This window comes from Podarcis erhardii, assembly GCF_964252035.2.
Source record: "Podarcis erhardii genome assembly, chromosome: 1".
Classification (NCBI taxonomy): Eukaryota; Metazoa; Chordata; class Lepidosauria; order Squamata; family Lacertidae; genus Podarcis; species Podarcis erhardii.
The window spans coordinates 5937442-5955804 of NC_138497.1; the positions used below are offsets into that span (position 1 = coordinate 5937442).

The 18363-nt window shown below is 48.0% G+C and overlaps 1 protein-coding gene and 1 long non-coding RNA gene across 2 annotated transcripts in view; both read right to left on the bottom strand.

Moving 5' to 3' along the window:
- Positions 1-18363, bottom strand: part of LOC309345551 — a 130301-nt gene that overhangs the window by 6812 nt on the left and 105126 nt on the right. The window lies entirely within an intron of this gene.
- The window catches only part of GCH1 (GTP cyclohydrolase 1), a 37872-nt gene that overhangs the window by 6791 nt on the left and 12718 nt on the right, over positions 1-18363 (bottom strand). The window contains exons 2-3 of the mRNA XM_081866185.1: positions 13996-14105; positions 4909-4964 (exon numbers count right to left, since the gene is read on the bottom strand). Of these exons, the coding sequence (XP_081722311.1) occupies positions 4909-4964; positions 13996-14105 (166 nt within the window). The remainder of the gene's footprint in view (positions 1-4908; positions 4965-13995; positions 14106-18363) is intronic.

The window sequence follows — 18363 nt, forward strand, 5'->3', positions numbered from 1 at the left end:
TTAAGTGTTTTAAATTTGTTGTTAGCTGTCCTGAGCCCAGTTTTCTGAACCAGGAAGGGCGGGTATAAATAAAAAAATATTATTTATTATTTATTTATTATGAACTGGCCCAACCAGTTCCTTTGTTAAGGCGATGGCCTTAGCTGGCCAGTTAAGGGCTTCCATTCACATGTCCCAAGAGGTTGCTTTGTTGCCATGGAGACAAATGGGTGAGACTTTTCCCACCTCATCTGGCAAAGATTAAGAAAATAGGCAGAAGGGACAGCTGGGGGGGAGGGAGAAATGGGGAGGGAGGATGGTTGTGGCTAATGTTGGGAGCTGGAGCAACAGAGACTTGTCTTGATCTGTGCTGAACCCAAAACTGTGCCTTGAGGCTCCCCTGGAAACCTAATGGGAGGCAAGATGTTCTGTTCTGGAGGGTAGGACTCGAACCCATGGCTTCAAGTTACAAGAAAGAAGATTCCAACTAAAGATTCGGAAATACTTTCTGACAGTAAGAGCTGTTCAGCAGTGGAACAGACTCCCACAAGAGGTGGTGGACTCTCCTTCCTTGGAGACTTTTAAACAGAGATCGGACAGCCATCTGTCATGGATGCTTTAGCTGAGATTCCTGCATTGCAGGGGGTTGGACTAGATGAGCTTGGGGTCCCTTCCAACTCAAATATTCTGATTCCAAGATACTTTGGCATGTGATGCCATGTACCTTTCCACCCTATGCTTAGGTTACATAGATGTTTAAATGAAACCATATATCCTAAAGACACTTCAGTCTCCATTGACTTTCATTCCAAGGAAAGCAAAAGATGGATAAGTGCCAGAACCCCAAGTCTCCCGCCACTCAGTGATTGGGGTTCACACAACGCTATGTCAAAACAAAGCGTTCCTAACCCTTGCTTCCACTCCAGAGGCACCAGGCAATATTCCAGCCTTTGCCAAGTTGGCGCCCTGCAGAACTACAACTCCCGTCAGCTTGAGCATCATACGGCCCCTGCTGGCTGGGGCTAATGGGAGTTGTAGTGCAGAGCAGCAGTTTGGTGAAGACTTTGTTGTTGTTTAGTCGTTTAGTCGTGTCCAACTCTTCGTGACCCCCTGGACCAGAGCACGCCAGGCACTCCTGTCTTCCACTGCCTCCCGCAGTTTGGTCAAACTCATGCTGGTAGCTTCGAGAACACTGTCCCACCATCTCGTCCTCTGCCGTCCCCTTCTCCTTGTGCCTTAAATCTTTCCCAACATCAGGGTCTTTTCCAGGGAGTCTTCTCTTCTCATGAGGTGGCCAAATTATTGGAGCCTCAGCTTCAGGATCTGTCCTTCCAGTGACCACTCAGGGCTGATTTCCTTCAGAATGGAGAGGTTTGATCTTCTTGCAGTCCATGGGACTCTCAAGAGTCTCCTCCAGCACCAGAATTCAAAAGCATCAATTCTTCAGCGATCAGCCTTCTTGATGGTCCAGCTCTCACTTCCATACACCACTAATGGGAAAACCATAGCTTTAACTATACGGACCTTTGTTGGCAACGTGATGCCTCTGCTTTTTAAGATGCTATCTAGGTTTGTCGTTGCTTTCCTCCCAAGATTACTCAGTTTTTTGTTTTTGTTTTTTTAATGACACTAGGCCAGGAATCAGACGGAGTTGCCAACAGAGCATAACGAAAGAAGCAGCTCTCAATAGCGAGACCGAGTTGTGTGTTGCATGCGTACGAAGGGAATGGCGGTGTGTGCGAGGGTGTGGCCGTGGCGCAAGAGGCCTTTCGATCCAAAGCAGCACATCCGTGAATTAATGCAGTTCAGTTTCCAAGGAAAAGGAGAAAGCCCCAAAGGGCAGCTGTCAGCACAAACGTCCAGCCATATCACAGAGCCTGGCATCTGCCATTCACGTGCCCACTGAGGAATAGATAATATCAGTGCTCTGCGTGAATGAGCAGAAAAGCAAAGTAAGAGGCCTACTGGATCAGATCAAGAGGCAAGCTGCAGAGCCCATCGGAAGGCAATAAACCCCTCTTTCGGCTCCAGTTCCCAGCAAGCGAGATTCAGAGGCCTGGTCTGTATGTGATGCTTCTGTGCACGGCAGGGGCAGGCAGGCCTCCGACAGGGATGGGGAAATCTCTGAATTTCTAGGGAGCAGCTGCCAGTCAGTGTAGGCAGCACTGAGACAGGTGACTCGGTATAAGGCAGCATCCTGCGTCCCCAGAAGACTCCTAAGTCCTCTGTGCCAGCATAGCGGATGGAGAGAGTGTCCGAGTTAAAATAACCAGCTCACAGACTGGTTAGCGAAAATGATTAAATATTTACTTACAGTGGGCCCTCCGGATACAAACTTAATTCGTTCCGGGGGTCCGTTCGCACCCTGAAAATAACATAAATAGAGGCACGCTTTTGCACACACACGCAGCGCGATTGAGTGCTTCTGCGCACGCACGCACGGCGAAACCCGGAAGTATCCCGAAGATTCTGTATCCAGAGGGATATGTAAGTAGACTGTATTGCAAAGTTAACAGGGAGAGTAAGAGGAAACATAAGGAATGGATGGTTTTCGAAGAATATCTTAAAAATTATACAGATAAGGTGGATTTCCTGACAGACATACACTGAATCTAGAAAATAGACGAAATGTATAGCAAAACTAGTCTAGAAAACAGAACAATAAAAATGAAATGCGTACAGATTAATAAATTGTAAAATAGCACAATGAGAAGAGTTGGAAGTCAAACGCTGATGATGTGTCTGCATTGGGATTTTACATAGGTAATGTATGTTTTGTGGGTATGTATGGAATGGTATGAAATGTATTGTATGTACAGTATTGTATTGTACTGTTTAAGTTTATGTACAATAAAGATTTTTAAAAATTAAAAATTTTAATAAAATAAAATGGGGACACCTGGGTTCAAGTCCCTGCCAAGCCACAAAGCATTGAGAGTATTCAGGCCAGTTTCTCTGAGCCAGTGTTTCCCAAACTTTTTTTTTTCTGGGCCACCCTTTGAGAATAAAAATTTGTTTGCACTACACCAATTTTAAAATAGAAATATATTGGAAAATGCAACTAGTTATCGCTCTTGCTTTTGTTTTGAAAAGATATTCATCCATAGTCTGCAAATAATAATAAAACTGATACCATACTGAAATGTTTAAATCTGTTTTTGATTGTGCTTGAACCGTCCCACCATTTTCTCCTGCTATACCAGTATGGCATGCCACACGCTTTGAAAACCACTGCTCTAAGCTTTGACATACCTCACAGGGCTGTTGTGTGTGTGGGTTGTTTCCTCTACATATTACAGATTTGGGGAATGGCATAGCTGTTTCCCTAAGGCCACCCAGTGAGTAAATGGCCGGAGCAAGATTTAAACTCTGGCCCTGAAGCTCAGTCATGTCACGACATCACTGACACCGGCCAGGAATCAAGCTGGTGTACATTATTTAGCGATTTATTGACTGCTGGGAGACGTGCAGGAAATGACATGTTTTCAGGGCCGTTATTAGCATCAGACGCGAGAGACCGTTCTCGCCCAAAAGTCCTTTCAGTGATTGTGCAATTTGGGGATAATTGTGGAGTGATGCAAAGCCATCGATCGGCCTGTAGCAGAGGACCGATAAATGCATCTGAAGCGAATCCCTCCCTACGCTTGAGGATGAAGACAAGCGCCACAAGGCAGGCGAGACGCTGGAGGGTAATTTCAGCATTTGCTCACCCGGAGACGGACAAAAGCCAGCAATTATGCAGGCTGCCCTCCAGAGTTTCCACACCTGAAAAGCCAAAAGCCGAGGGGGAAGTGAATCACCAAATGCCACAAGGCCAGAAAGTCCACACTGATGTCAGTAGCAAGCTACGAAAATAAAGAAATTGAGGCTAGGAAAAAGAAGAAGAAGAAGAAGAAGAAGAAGAAGAAGAAGAAGAAGAAGAAGAAGAAGAAGAAGAAGAAGGGGAGGAGGAGGAGGAGGCGGAGTTTGGAGAAGAAGAGGAGGAGGAGGAGGAGGAGGAGGAGGCGGAGTTTGGATCTGAAATCCCGCTTTATCACTATCCTTCTTGTTGTTGTTTAGTCGTTTAGTCATGTCCTCCTCTTCATGACCCCATGGACCAGAGCATGCCAGGCACTCCTGTCTTCCACTGCCTCCTGCAGTTTGGTCAAACTCATGCTGGTAGCTTCAAGAACACTGTCCAACCATCTCATCCTCTGTCATCCCCTTCTCCTTGCGCCCTCCATCTTTCCCAACATCAGGGTCTTTTCCAGGGAGCCTTCTCTTCTCATGAGGTGGCCAAAGTATTGGAGCCTCAGCTTCAGGATCTGTCCTTCCAGTGAGCACTCAGGGCTGATTTCCTTCTGAATGGATACGTTTGATCTTCTTGCAGTCCATGGGACTCTCAAGAGTCTCCTCCAGCACCAGAATTCTCCCTGGAAAAGACTCCCTGGAAAAGACTCCCTGGGAAAGACTCCCTGGAAAAGACCCTGATGTTGGAGGGCACAAGGAGAAGGGGACGACAGAGGACGAGATGGTGGGACAGTGTTCTCGAAGCTACGAACATGAGTTTGACCAAACTGCGGGAGACAGTGGAAGACAGAAGTGCCTGGCGTGCTCTGGTTCAGGGGGTCACGAAGAGTTGGACACGACTAAACGACTAAACAACAACAACACAGCTATCAAAATTGCACAGGGAGGAATTCAGCGTAGCACTAACACAATCGGTCTGTCAGGGCATCCGTCCGTCATGAACTGATGTGTTCTGCACAGAGACTCACAGCTGCAAGCATCCTTTTCGCAGGTGAGTCTTGCCCCAGACTAAGAGGCTAACACACAACAGCACAGCTTCCTGGCTCTTAGAAAAGGGTCAGATTATGCAGCTAAACACGCTCTGCTCAAGGCAATCCAATTTAGCAAACAGCATTGCTTTAATTACCTGGAAGTTCTTACCTTGCCAGCTTGCTGAGTCCCAGCACCTGTTTGTTAGGGAGGTAGCCTATGTGCACCTAAGAGAGGGAGGAAGGAAGAATGGGGGGGGGGAGTCATGAAAAAGATCACACAGGTGCACGGCTGTCGGGCAAGACCTGGGGGGTTCGTGCATGTGCATCCATGCCAGATCAAACATGAACCAGGAGTGCGCTTTTTACCCTGTGCAAGGAAGAGCAAATAATGGCCATGCGAGTTGCGTTAGGAGGCCGAGAAAGAACAGAAAAGTCAACATGCTTGGTGAACTCACTTCCCGTTTGTCTCTCATTCCTGTAAAGAAGGGAAGGGGCAACCAAAAACCATTCAAATTGCGCTTCCAAAAAAGCCGAGAAGATTTCAGTCATACCTCAGGTTCCAAACGTTTCAGGTTTGTTTGGGTTCCGGACCACCAAAACCCGGAAGTACCGGAATGGGTTACCGTATTTTTCGCTCTATAAAATGCACCAGACTTTAAGACGCACCTAGTTCTTGGAGAAGGAAAACAAGAAAAAAAATATTCTGAATCCCAGAAGCCAGAACAGCAAGAGGGATCGCTGCGCAGCTGTTCTGGCTTCTGGGATAGCCGCACAAAGCCTCTTCAGGGCAGCGGGATGAAGGCTCTCCCTGCCCGGAAGATGCTTCGCACGGCTAAGCCAGAAGCTAGAACAGTGAGAGGGAGCGCTAAGCAGCAATCCCTCTCACTGTTCTGGCTTCTGGGATAGCTGCACAGCCTGCATTCGCTCCATAAGACGCACACACATTTCCCCTTACTTTTTAGAAGGGGAAAAGTGCATCTTATAGAGCGAAAAATACGGTACGTCTGGGTTTCGGCGGTCGCGCATGCGCAGAAGCACTGAATTGTGCTTTGCACATGCGCAGAAGTGCCAAATCGCAACTCGTGCGTGCGCAGACGCGCCGCTGCGGGTTGCGAACGTGCTTCCCGCACGGATTAGGTTCACAGCCTGAGCATCCACTGTACTTGGAGGTCTAAGAATGGTGACACAAATCCATTTGACACGCTGGTGCATGCAGCTGATTTTTTAAAAGCTGAGGACTTCAATGGGTCATAAGAACATAAAAGACTGCTGGGTCAGGCCAGGAGTCTACCTGGTCCAGCATCCTATTCTCACAGTGGCCAACCAGATGCCCGTGGGACAGCCACAACCAGGATTCGAACACAAGAGCGTCTCTCCCCTCCTGCGATTTGCAGAAACTGGTCTTCAGAATCATTGCTGCCTCCAGTTCTGGAGGGCAGATCCTGGCCATCAGGACTCAGAGCCATTGATAGTCCCAGCCTCCAGAACTTTTGCATCCTTTGGAAAAAGCTTCTCTTTTAAAAAAGGGGGTGGAATAAGGCAGAAGGTTCTGTGCCTTTCTGTGCTTATGCTGAACAGTCACAGCTTACTGCAAAGGATTGCAAGAACCTTCTTCCCAAAGGTGTGCAGATTCTCTGTAAATGTTACGCAAGAAAAACTTTAATAAAAAATGATTAAAAAAAAATCTCTGCAAATCTCATACCTACACAGAACTACATAATTTCTTTCTTTCTTTCTTTCTTTCTTTCTTTCTTTCTTTCTTTCTTTCTTTCTTTCGGTTTTTTATTTATATTTTTCAACTCTATACATTTCATTAGTTTTACTAAACATTTCCAAATTTTGACTTCCTTCCCCCTCTTCCTGTGGTTCCTTAAATTAATTTTTTTATGTCTTCTGCATACTCAAGTTCATTTAACTTGCTCACTTATATAATAATAATAATAATAATAATAATAATAATAATAATAATAATAATTTATTATTTATACCCCGCCCATCTGGCTGGGCCTCCCCAGCCACTCTGGGCGGCTTCCATAGAAAGCAAAAATACAGTAAAATATCACACGTTAAAAACTTCCCTAAGCAGGTCTGCCTTAAGATGTCTTCTGAATGTCAGGTAGTTGTTTATCGCTTTGACATCTGCTGGAAGGGCGTTCCACAGGGCGGGCGCCACCACCGAGAAGGCCCTCTGCCTGGTTCCCTGTAGCTTTGCTTCTCGCAATGAGGGAACCGCCAGAAGGCCCTCGGCGCTGGACCTCAGCGTCCGGGCAGAATGATGGGGGTGGAGACGCTCCTTCAGGTATACTGGACCGAGGCCGTTTAGGGCTTTAAAGGTCAGCACCAACACTTTGAATTGTGCTCGGAAACGTACTGGGAGCCAATGTAGGTCTTTCAAGACCGGTGTTATATGGTCTCGGCGGCCGCCCCCAGTCACCAGTCTAGCTGCTGCATTCTGGATTAGTTGTAGTTTCCGAGTCACCTTCAAAGGTAGCCCCACGTAGAGTGCATTGCAGTAGTCCAAGCAGGAGATAACCAGAGCATGCACCACTCTGGCGAGACAGTCCGCAGGCAGATAGGGTCTCAGCCTACGTACCAGATGGAGCTGGTAAACAGCTGCCCTGGACACAGATTTGACCTGTGCCTCCATGGACAGCTGTGAGTCCAAAATGATTCCCAGGCTGCGCACCTGGTCCTTCAGGGGCACAGTTATCCCATTCAGGACCAGGGAATCCTCCACACCTGCCCGCCTCCTGTCCCCCAAAAACAGTACTTCTGTCTTGTCAGGATTCAACCTCAATCTGTTAGCCGCCATCCATCCTCCAACCGCCTCCAGACACTCACACAGGACCTTCACCGGTTCTGATTTAAAAGAGAGGTAGAGCTGGGTATCATCCGCATACTGATGAACACCCAGCCCAAACCTCCTGATGATCTCTCCCAGCGGCTGCATGTAAATGTTGAAAAGCATGGGGGAGAGGACAGAACCCTGAGGCCCACAAGTGAGAGCCCAGGGGTCTGAACACTCATCCCCCACCACCACTTTCTGAACACGGCCCAGGAGGAAGGAGCGGAACCACTGTATGACAGTGCCCCCAGCTCCCAGCCCCTCTAGACGGTCCAAAAGGATGTTATGGTCGGTGGTATCAAACGCCGCTGAGAGATCCAGCAGAACTAGGAAACAGCTCTCACCTATATATTTACATATATCTACTGTAAATATATACTCTTATAAAATGGTAGGTTATTTCATTAATCCTGCTAATGTTTTTATCTCTTCACAATTTATCTGTAAATATTCAGTAAACCATTTCCATTCTTTTATAAAAAGTTTGTTATCTTGATTTCTGATGCTTCCGGTAAGTTTCACCATTACGTAAATCGTTTCCCCTATGTTTCCTGGAGAGAGAGAAGAGCTATTAAAGTAGATTATCATTATTAATGTTATTTTATTTCCAAATGTAAAGGCCAAGGCTTCTTCACGACTCTAAGAAGAGCTGGGCTGCTGGATCAGACCCAAAGGCCGTCTCATTCAGGCTTCTCACAGTGGCCAGTCAGATGCTCACAAGCAGGACCCGAGTTCAAAAGACGGTCCCCTCTACTTGCAATGGCTCCCAGTAACTGGTACCCAGAGGGGGGGGCATAGCTGTCAACTTACAGATTTGAAAATAAGGGACCAGCAGCCTCGAAAATAAGGGATCAGCAGCCAAAAGGGATTTTCAGAGCACAGGTATGTTCAACTTCTGAGCCCCTCTGTGCCAAAGGCAGAAAGCCCAGCCAGCAGCCAAACAAAGCCTCAAGCGGTGGTTCCCACAGCGCAGCAACCCGGCAAAGGGGATGCAGCAAGGAAAACCACCGTCACCTCTCCGCTGGGAAGCGCTGAGCAAAGGCGAGTCCCCAGGCAGCGCGGCCAATTTGATTGGCACAAGGCATGCAAGGTCCACCCCCCAGTCGTTCTTAGACTCCTTATTGGGTGAGCAACGCAGCCAAGCAACACAGTTGGAGCCTCCCTCCTCCCTGGCCGGCAGGGAGGGAGGGAGGGAGGGAGAGGAGCTGCTTCCTTTGTAACCCGGGAAATTTAAGGAACGTCATCAATAAGGGACAGCAGCGGGACATGGCGCTGGGATAAGGGACTTTCCCGCCAAATAAGGGACCGTTGACAGCTATGGGGAGTGGTTGTGTCTGCGTGATCAAAGCATCAGGAAGAGCCCCACTGAACATGGAGCTGCCAGAAGGGACAAATTGTCCCCTGCCAAATTAGCTGGAACTGCTTAGAAAGGAAAAAAAATAACAATCGCAATTAGGAAAGCCACAGAATGTACTTTTTCTGGAGAGGAGAATAATCTTACGGGCGCCGCAGTGCCATCATTTTAACGAGGGAGAAAAAGAGCAAAGAACAAGCGTCAGAGCCCAAGTTTGGGAGCTTTTCTGGTTGGAGCACAGAAAGTAAATACCCGAGAAAAACTCTTCTTCTCCAGAGCAGAAGTCAGCTGCCACCAGGCCCCAGAAAGAAATCCACAATCGTGGTTGCCATTGAGGATTTCCTGGCTGTAGCCTGAGAGATGCAAGAAGCTGCCTTAAACAGAGTCAGACTACTGGCCCATTTTCCTCAGTATTGTTGGCACAGACTGGCAGCAGCTCTCTGGAGTTTCAGACTTTGAGGGAAGCCACGACTGTTTAAAGTGGTACTAAACTGCTTCTAATGTGGGATGCAGATGGGGCCAGATATACAACCCCTACCCTTGTTTCTCACGCCTGACCATAACTAAGCCTGTGCACAAAAGTGATCTTCTAAAAACAAAAAAAGCCACTTTGCATGTTGATTCCCTGTTTATCTCTGCCTTGTTTCCAGAGTGTTTCATTTTGCAAATATTTTTTTATTGTTTTCAACATGTAATTCTTTTTCCAACAATCCTTTTTGTCACATTATAATCCCTCTGACTCTGCCGAATCCTGACTTCCCTCCCTCACAACCGCTGGTATATACATCACATACTTTTTGCGTATATTATTGTCATAACTCTACTGTTTTACATTGGAGGTGTTATTCCGGTCCTGCTAGTGTCTTGATATTTTTGTTGTTCTCCTTTATATATTCAATAAATTTATTCCAATTGTTCTTGTATCTCTGGTCCTCTTGGTCCCGGTCCCAGAGTGTTTCATTTTGGATTGTTAAGTTCATTGAGGCATGGACCTGCCCCGCTTATTGGCTACAATGCAATAATAATAATAATAATAATAATAATAATAATAATAATAATAATGATAATAATAATTTATTTTGAGCCACTCTGATCGGCTCCCAACAGAATATTAAAAGCACGATAAAACATCAAACATTAAAAACTTCCCTAAGCAGGACTGCCTTCAGACGTCTTCTAAAAGTCAGCTAGTTTTTTATTTCCTTGACAGCTGATTGGAAGGCGTTCCATAGTGCGGGCGCCACCACTGAGAAGGCCCTCTACCTGCTTCCCTGTCACTTGGCTTCTCACAGTGAGGGAACCACCACAAGGCCCTTGGCGCTGGACCTCAGTGTCTGGGCTGAACGATGGAGGTGGAGACACTCCTTCAGGTATCCTGGACCAAGGCCGTTTAGGGCTTTAAAGGTCAGCACCAACACTTTGAATTGTGCTTAGAAATGTACTGGGAGCCAATGCAGGTCTTTCAAGACTGGTGTTATGTGGTCTCGGCGGCCGCTTCCAGTCACCAGTCTAGCTGCCGCATTCTGGATTAGTTGCAGTTTCCGGGTCACCTTCAAAGGTAGCCCCACATAGAGCGCATTGTAGTAGTCCAAGCGAGAGATAACCAGAGCATGCACCACTCTGGCGAGACAGTCTGCGGGCAGGGAGGGTCTCAGCCTGCGTACCAGGTGGAGCTGGTATACACTAATTAAACCATAATCATGCTAGAAGGCGCAAGGATTTGGGACACTATCCTGCTTCCTCTCTGCCTGTCTTTCCTCTCACAGCGATGGGAGAAGAGTCCTTTTGCTCCCCCAGCTCTTTCCTTATTGTGTAGTAGTAGTAGTACTACTACTACTAATAATAAATAATAATAATAATAAATCTGAGCACAGATTAGATTCTGAACTTCCAGCATCCATATTTTGAATCTTTTGGAAAAAGCTTCTCTTTTTAAAAAATATAAAAAAGCAGAGTGGGGGGGGGATAAAGTAGAAGTTTATTGCTCCCAGCAGGTTCTGTGCTCCTGCGATGCTGCCTTTTTAACTGACGGTTCGTGTGACCTGGAAGAGATCAGAGCTTATGTCCAGGGCAATCAGGTTTAATGCACAGACGTCTGCCCTCGAGGAAGGCTGCTGGTACGAAGGGCTTTGAAATGAAATGTCAGAAGCTATGATGAAGGAGGCGAGACCTGTGCAAAGAGAGTGGGGGCAACCTTTGCAGAGGGAAGTTGGCAAGGACTTTGGCAAGGAAAGGTCTCCAGAAACAGCACTGGGAGGATTTGCAGGGAGACATCAGAGAGACGCTCTCTCTTTCTCTCCACACACACACCACCCGTTCTCTAAAAACCTGGATCTTGAATGTGCAACAAGCAAGTTACGCTTTCACGTCCTGGAAACGGCTCGTCTGAGCCCTCCTCTGTTTACCACCACCCCCTTCCTTGCAAAACTCGCTTTGAAGCAAAACAAATTGTACTAAATGAGCGAAGAGACGCAATTTCAACTCGTGCCATTTATCCTCTTTTACGCAGTTCGGGTTTCCTTGGCTCCTGAGTCTGGGTTTCTGAATCCAGCTGTCTGCCAACACTGAGCCCCACCCACCCAGACCATAGCTGTCAACTTTTCCCCTTTCTTGCGAGGAATCCTATTCAGAATAAGGGAATTTCCCTTTAAAAAAGGGAAATGTTGACAGCTATGACCCAGTTGCCAGCTAGATCAGTGCTGAGCTCTGCACCAGCATTCGCTCGGTTCCGGGTGGCAATTCTGGGCAGCAAATTTGGCAGCAGTGACTTAAAATTTGCAGAAAATTCAGCCGCAGGTGAAACAGGACCCCTGACCATTAAGTCCAGTCGTGGCCAACTCTGAGGTTGTGGCGCTCATCTCGCTTTATTGGCTGGCTTCCGGGTCATGTGGCCAGCATGACTAAGCCGCTTCTGGCGAACCAGAGCAGTGCACGGAAACGCCGTTTACCTTCCCGCTGGAGTGGTACCTATTCATCTACTTGCACTTTGATGTGCTTTTGAACTGCTAGGTTGGCAGGAGCAGGGACCAAGCAATGGGAGCTCACCCCGTCGCGGGGATTCAAACCGCCAACCTTCTGATCAGCAAGCCCCGCAGGTGAAACAGAGCCACAGGCAAAACTAACAGGCAATGAAGCCCTTGGCTTGCCCCCATGTGGCTAAGGTCAACACTGGCTTCTTGCATAATACCAAACACTACCCAGGTATCCCGATCCATGAGGAGTAGAAAGACAGCCCTGTGTTGTAGTGGTTAGAGCAGGGTTACCCAAGCTGTTTCTCCAGGTTTTTTTGGACTACAACCCCCATCAACCCTGACCACTGGTCCCGCTAGCTAGGGATGATGGGAGTTGTAGTCCAAACCAGCAGAAGACTCATGTTTGGGAAACACTGAGTTAAGAGTTTCAGACTGGAACCTGGGAGAGACCAGGGTTCAAATCCCCCCACGGCCATGAAGCTCACTAGATGTGACTTTGGGCCTGGTCACGGCCTCCTCTCAGCCTAGCCTACCTCACAGGGTTGTTGTATGGATTGAATGGGGAGAGGGAGAACCATGTATCAGTGGCGTAGCGTGGGTTGTCAGCACCCGGGGCAAGGCAAGTAATTTGCACCCCCTAACCCGTGGATTTGCGCCCCCTAACCCGTGGATTTGCGCCCCCTAACCCTAACCCCCAGATGTTGCGCCCGGTGCGGCCGGCCCCCCCTGCACCCCCCACACTACGCCACTGCCATGTATGTCTCCTTGAGCTCCTGGGAGGGAAAAGGTGGGATTTACATGCAAATCAATCATGCGGGGGCTCAATCAGTGCCAACGCCTTCTGTCAAGAGCTTGGGTGTAACCTTCGACGCCTCCCTTTCCACGGAGGTGCAGGTTGCAGCCCCAGCAAAGGTGGCCTCTTTCCATCTCTGCCGAATCAAGCAGTTGGTCCCTTACCTCTCTCACCCTGATTTGGCCACAGTGATCCATGTGACGGTCACCTCCAGCCTTGATTATTGTAACTCGCTCTACGCGGGGCTGCCCTTGAAGCTGACCCAGAAACTCCAGCGGGTGCAGAATGCCGCTGTGAGGCTCCTTACGGGGTCCTCACTGCAGGATCACATTCACCCAGTGCTTTACCAACTGCACTGGCTCCCGGTGGAGTACAGGGTCAGGTTCAAGGTGCTGGTTTTGACCTTTAAAGCCCTATGCGGCCTAGGACCCACATACCTACGGGACTGCCTCTCCAGGTATGCCCCGTGGAGGACCTTCAGGTCCACAAATAACAACACTTTGGAGGTCCCGAGCCTCAAGGAGTCTCAACTAGGGCCAGGGCCTTTTCAGTACTGGCCCTGACTTGGTGGAACGCTCTGTCACAAGAGACTAGGGCCCTGCGGGACTTGACATCTTTGTGCAGGGCCTGCAAGACAGAGCTGTTCCACCTGGCCTTGGTTTGGACTCAGTCTCACCCTTATGTTTCCCTCCTCTTATGGTTTTGACTTTTAAAATGAGACTGCATTTTAAATGGCATTTTAACCTGTATTTTAAATTGGTTTTCCCCCCTATTATGTTTTTACTGGTGTTAGCCGCCCTGAGCCCGGCTTTGGCCGGGGAGGGCGGGGTATAAAGAAAATTTATTATTATTATTAATTATTATTATTATTACTACTACTACTACTTCTACTATTAAAGATCAATGAGACAATGACAATAATCCTCACACAACTAATCTCACAACAAACGTGCATCAAACAGGCGTCCACTTAAAACATTTTTGTTCAGACTAGTCTACCCAGAAACGTAGACGTTGCCTATGTTACTTTTCCTTTTTTCCACTTCTTTTCATCCATCTGATACGGCTGCTTTAGCTGAGATCCCTTCATGACAGGGGAGAGATGGAAGAGATGACCCCTGCGGGTAAATTTTGGCTCTTCAATTCTACGATTCTGCAATAACTTGCTGATGGAATCCCTAAAGGCTTTGGTGAACCAAACATTCAGATTCATATCCCTGCTCATTCTCTCTGTGTGGTTGGTTTTTTAAAAAAGCAAAAAGTGAGAAAGGGGGATGGAAGTCAAAAATTACCTTTCCCACAAATGGAACCAGGTGGTGCTCGCACATCGAGAACATGTCTATGTCCTTCACGATCACCATTTCATCATGATCTTCATCAAATATGGCATCGTTTAGTACATCTGAAATTAAACAAAGCACATTAAGAGGTAGAAGGAGAAGAAGAGGAGGAGGAGGAGGAGGAGGAGTTTGGATTTGATATCCCGCTTTATCACTACCCTAGGTACCGCTCCGGCAGGAAGATAAACGGCATTTCCGTGCGCTGCTCTGGTTCGCCAGAAGCGGCTTAGTCATGCTGGCCACATGACCCGGAAGCTGTATGCCGGCTCCCTCAGCCAGTAAAGCGAGATGAGCGCCGCAACCCCAGAGTTGGCCACAACTGGACCTAATGGTCAGGGGTCCCTTTACCTTTAAGGAGTCTCAAAGCGGCTAACAATCTCCTTTCCCTTCCTCCCCCACAACAAACACTCTGTGGGGTGAGTGGGGCTGAGAGACTTCAGAGAAGTGTGACTGGCCCAAGGTCACCCAGCAGCTGCATGTGGAGGAGCGGAGACGCGAACCTGGTTCCCCAGATTAGGAGACTACCGCTCTTAACCACTACACCACACTGGCTCTCTAATTAATTAATTAATTAATTAAAATTAAATTAAAATATTAAAAATTAATTAAAATATGGCTTAAAATTCATCTTAAATAATAACAGTCCTCCCCCCCCCCCACCACCCCCATTTAACAGGCCATAGATTATTTAATGGCCAAAGGCCTGGGTAAAGAGGAATGTTTCCACCTAAAGACATGTAATGATAGCACTGTGAGCCTCTCTGGGGACAGCATTCCACAAAAAGGGGGCCACCACAGAAAAGGCTCTTTCTTGTGTTGCAAACCTCTGGACTTCTCAAGGAGGAGGCACACAAAGAAGGGCCTCAGACGATAATTGCAGGGTCTGGATCTATTCCTATGGAGAGAGGTGGTCCTTGAGGAATTGAGGTCCTGAGGCTTTATAGGCCATGACCAGCACTTTGAATTGGGCCTGGAAACTAATTGGCAACCAGAATCGGTGATAAATTCTCACTCCATCTTGCACCGGTGAGCAACCTGACTGCCAAATTCTGCACCAGCCAAAATTTCCAAGCAGTCTTCAGGGGCAGCCCTACGTTTAATGCATTGCAGTAATCTAGCCTTGAGTTTAGATGGTGACAGCAGTCACGAAATTAAAAGACGCCTGCTTCTTGGGAGAAAGGCGATGGCAAACCTAGACAGCATCTTAAAAAGCAGAGACATCACCTTGCCAACAAAGGTCTGTATAGTAAAAGCTATGGTTTTCCCAGTAGTGATGTATGGAAGTGAGAGCTGGACCATAAAGAAGGCTGATGGCCGAAGAATTGATGCTTTTGAATTCTGGTGCTAGAGGAGACTCTGGAGAGTCCCGTGGACTGCAAGAAGAACAAACCTATCTATTCTGAAGGAAATCATCCCTGAGTGCTCACTGGAAGGACAGATCCTGAAGCTGAGGCTCCAAGACTTTGGCCACTTCCTGAGAAGAGAAGACTCCCTGGAAAAGACCCTGATGTTGGGAAAGATGGAGGGCACAAGGAGAAGGGGACGACAGAGGACGAGATGGTTGGACAGTGTCCTCGAAGCTACCAGCACGAGTTTGACCAAACTGCGGGAGGCAGTGGAAGACAGGAGGGCCTGGCGTGCTCTGGTCCAGGGGGTCATGAAGAGTCGGACACGACTAAACGACTAAACAACAACAACCACAACCTTGAGGTTACCAGAGCACAGACAAGAGTAGTTAGGCTATCGCTGTCCAGATAGGAGTGTAGCTGGGCCACCAGCTAAAGCTGATAGAAGGCACTCAGGGCCACCAAGAATACCTGAGCCTCGAGCGACAGCAAAGGATCCAGGAGCCCCGTTAGCCTTGGATCTGTGAGATTTTAGTTTGTGTCTCAACTTAGGAGCATAGGATGCTGCCTTATACAGAGTCAGTCCACAGACCCACCTAGGTCAGTCTTATCGACCCTGACTGGCAGCAACCCTGCCCACTATACCTGAAGGAGCATCTCCACCCCCATCGTTCAGGCCAGACACTGAGGTCCAGCGCTGAGGGCCTTCTGGCGGTTCCCTCCCTGCGGGAAGTGATGTTACAGGAAACCAGGCAGAGGGCCTTCTTGGTGGTGGCGCCTGCCCTGTGGAACACCCTCCCATCAGATGTCAAGGAAATAACTGTGCTCACTTCGGCAGCACATATACTAAAATTGGAACGATACAGACGTCAAGGAAATAAACACCTATGTGACTTTTAGAAGACACCTGAAGGCAGCCCTGTTTAGGAAAGCTATTAATATTTGATGATTTTTTTTATTTTAATATTTTGCTGGAAGCCGCCCAGAGTGGCTGGGGAAACCCAGCCAGATGAGTGGGGTATAAATTAATAATAATAATAATAATAATAATAATAATAATAATAATAATAATAATTTATTATTATTTCAGACAGGGCTCTCTCCTAAGTCCTTCCTGGGAAATGGCAGCGATTGCACCTGGGACCTGGCATACAAAGGTTGTTGTTGTTTAGTCGTTGAGTCGTGTCCGCCTCTTCGTGACCCCATGGACCAGAGCACGCCAGGCACTCCTGTCTTCCACTGCCTCCCGCAGTTTGGTCAAACTCATGCTGGTAGCTTCGAGAACACTGTCCCACCATCTCGTCCTCTGTCGTCCCCTTCTCCTTGTGCCCTCCATCTTTCCCAACATCAGGGTCTTTTCCAGGGAGTCTTCTCTTCTCATGAGGTGGCCAAAGTCTTGGAGCTTCAGCTTCAGGATCTGTCCTTCCAGTGAGCACTCAGGGCTGATTTCCTGAAGAAGAATGGATACGTTTGATCTTCTTGCAGTCCATGGGACTCTCAAGAGTCTCCTCCAGCACCATTATTCAAAAGGCATACAAAGGTAGATGCTCTAAAAAGCATCCCTTTTGCAATGAGGCTGCCATGACCTCACCGAGCAACAACTTTGTTTCAGTTCTCCATCTGTAAAATGGGTACAGCAGCTGCCTCCCTTCCACGACTATTGTGAAAGCAAACAAACAAACAAACAAACAAACAAACAAACAAACAAACCGTAAAGCAGATGGGGAAAGTTGAAAGAGAGGGCACCAGAATCGCACATTTTCTGCCGTCTGGAATTTCCCCCCTCTGGGTTACCTGCCCTCAGGAAGGAGGGAAGGAAAGGAAGTCTGTGCATAAAGGCGTAGCTGGACTTCATCTTGTACTTTTTACACAGTTCCTGTGCAAGAGCCAATCTGAATAAGAACAAAAGGGCTTTCGGGCAGCGGTCCCCACCCTCGAAGCCCATCGAAAACTCCCCGCCCCGTCTCCCAGTGACTCAAAAGCTAATATAAAAAAACCTACAGCTGTGCTAGACGCCTTTTCTTTTACAGCTTCCTGTGACACAAACACAGACGCACAGACACCCCTCGCAAACACGGCCACCGATGCTTGGAGCTGCCATTTAGGGCTGATAGTGATATGCTATCGCGGGTGGTTTTAATTTCCTGTGCGCAGCCAGATGGAGGCAGGTAACCCTGGCGACCAGGGATGGAGCTGCTCTCGGCTCCTCTGTCATGTCCATCACCAGGAAGTGTCTGGAGAAGGCGGGGGGGGAGGGCAGGGAGGGCAGATTACGTTTGCCTCTGGCCAACTCTCTTCCCGCAAGACAACCTTTGCCAACCTGGTGCCCTCCAAACGTTGTGCATCACAACTCCCGTCCATCAGATCCGGCTGCGTGACTGATAGGGACTTCAAAGGTCTCCAGAGTGAGTGGGTGGAGAAAAGTTTTGCTCCTAAGACCAGGGCTCGTGGGCAGCAAATGAAGCAGAATGTTGGAATAATAATAATAATAATTTATTATTTATACCCCGCCCATCTGGCTGAGTCTCCCCAGCCACTCTGGGCAGCTCCCAATCAAATGTTAAAAACAATACAGCATTAGATATTAAAAACTTCCCTAAACAGGGCTGCCTTCAGATGTATTTTAAAGATAGGATAACTGCTTATTTCCTTCACATCTGAAGGGAGGGTGTTCCACAGGGCGGGAGCCACTACCGAGAAGGCCCTCTGCCTGATTCCCTGTAACATGGCTTCTCGCAATAAGGGAACCGCCAGAAGGCCCTCGGCACTGGACCTCAGTGTCGGGGCTGAACAATGTGGGTGGAGATGCTCCTTCAGATATACTGGACCGAGGCCGTTTAGGGCTTTAAAGGTCAGCACCAACACTTTGAATTGTGCTCGGAAACGTACTGGGAGCCAATGCAGATCTCTCAGGACCAGTGTTATGTGGTCTCGGCGGCCACTCTCAGTCACCAGTCTAGCAGCCACATTCTGG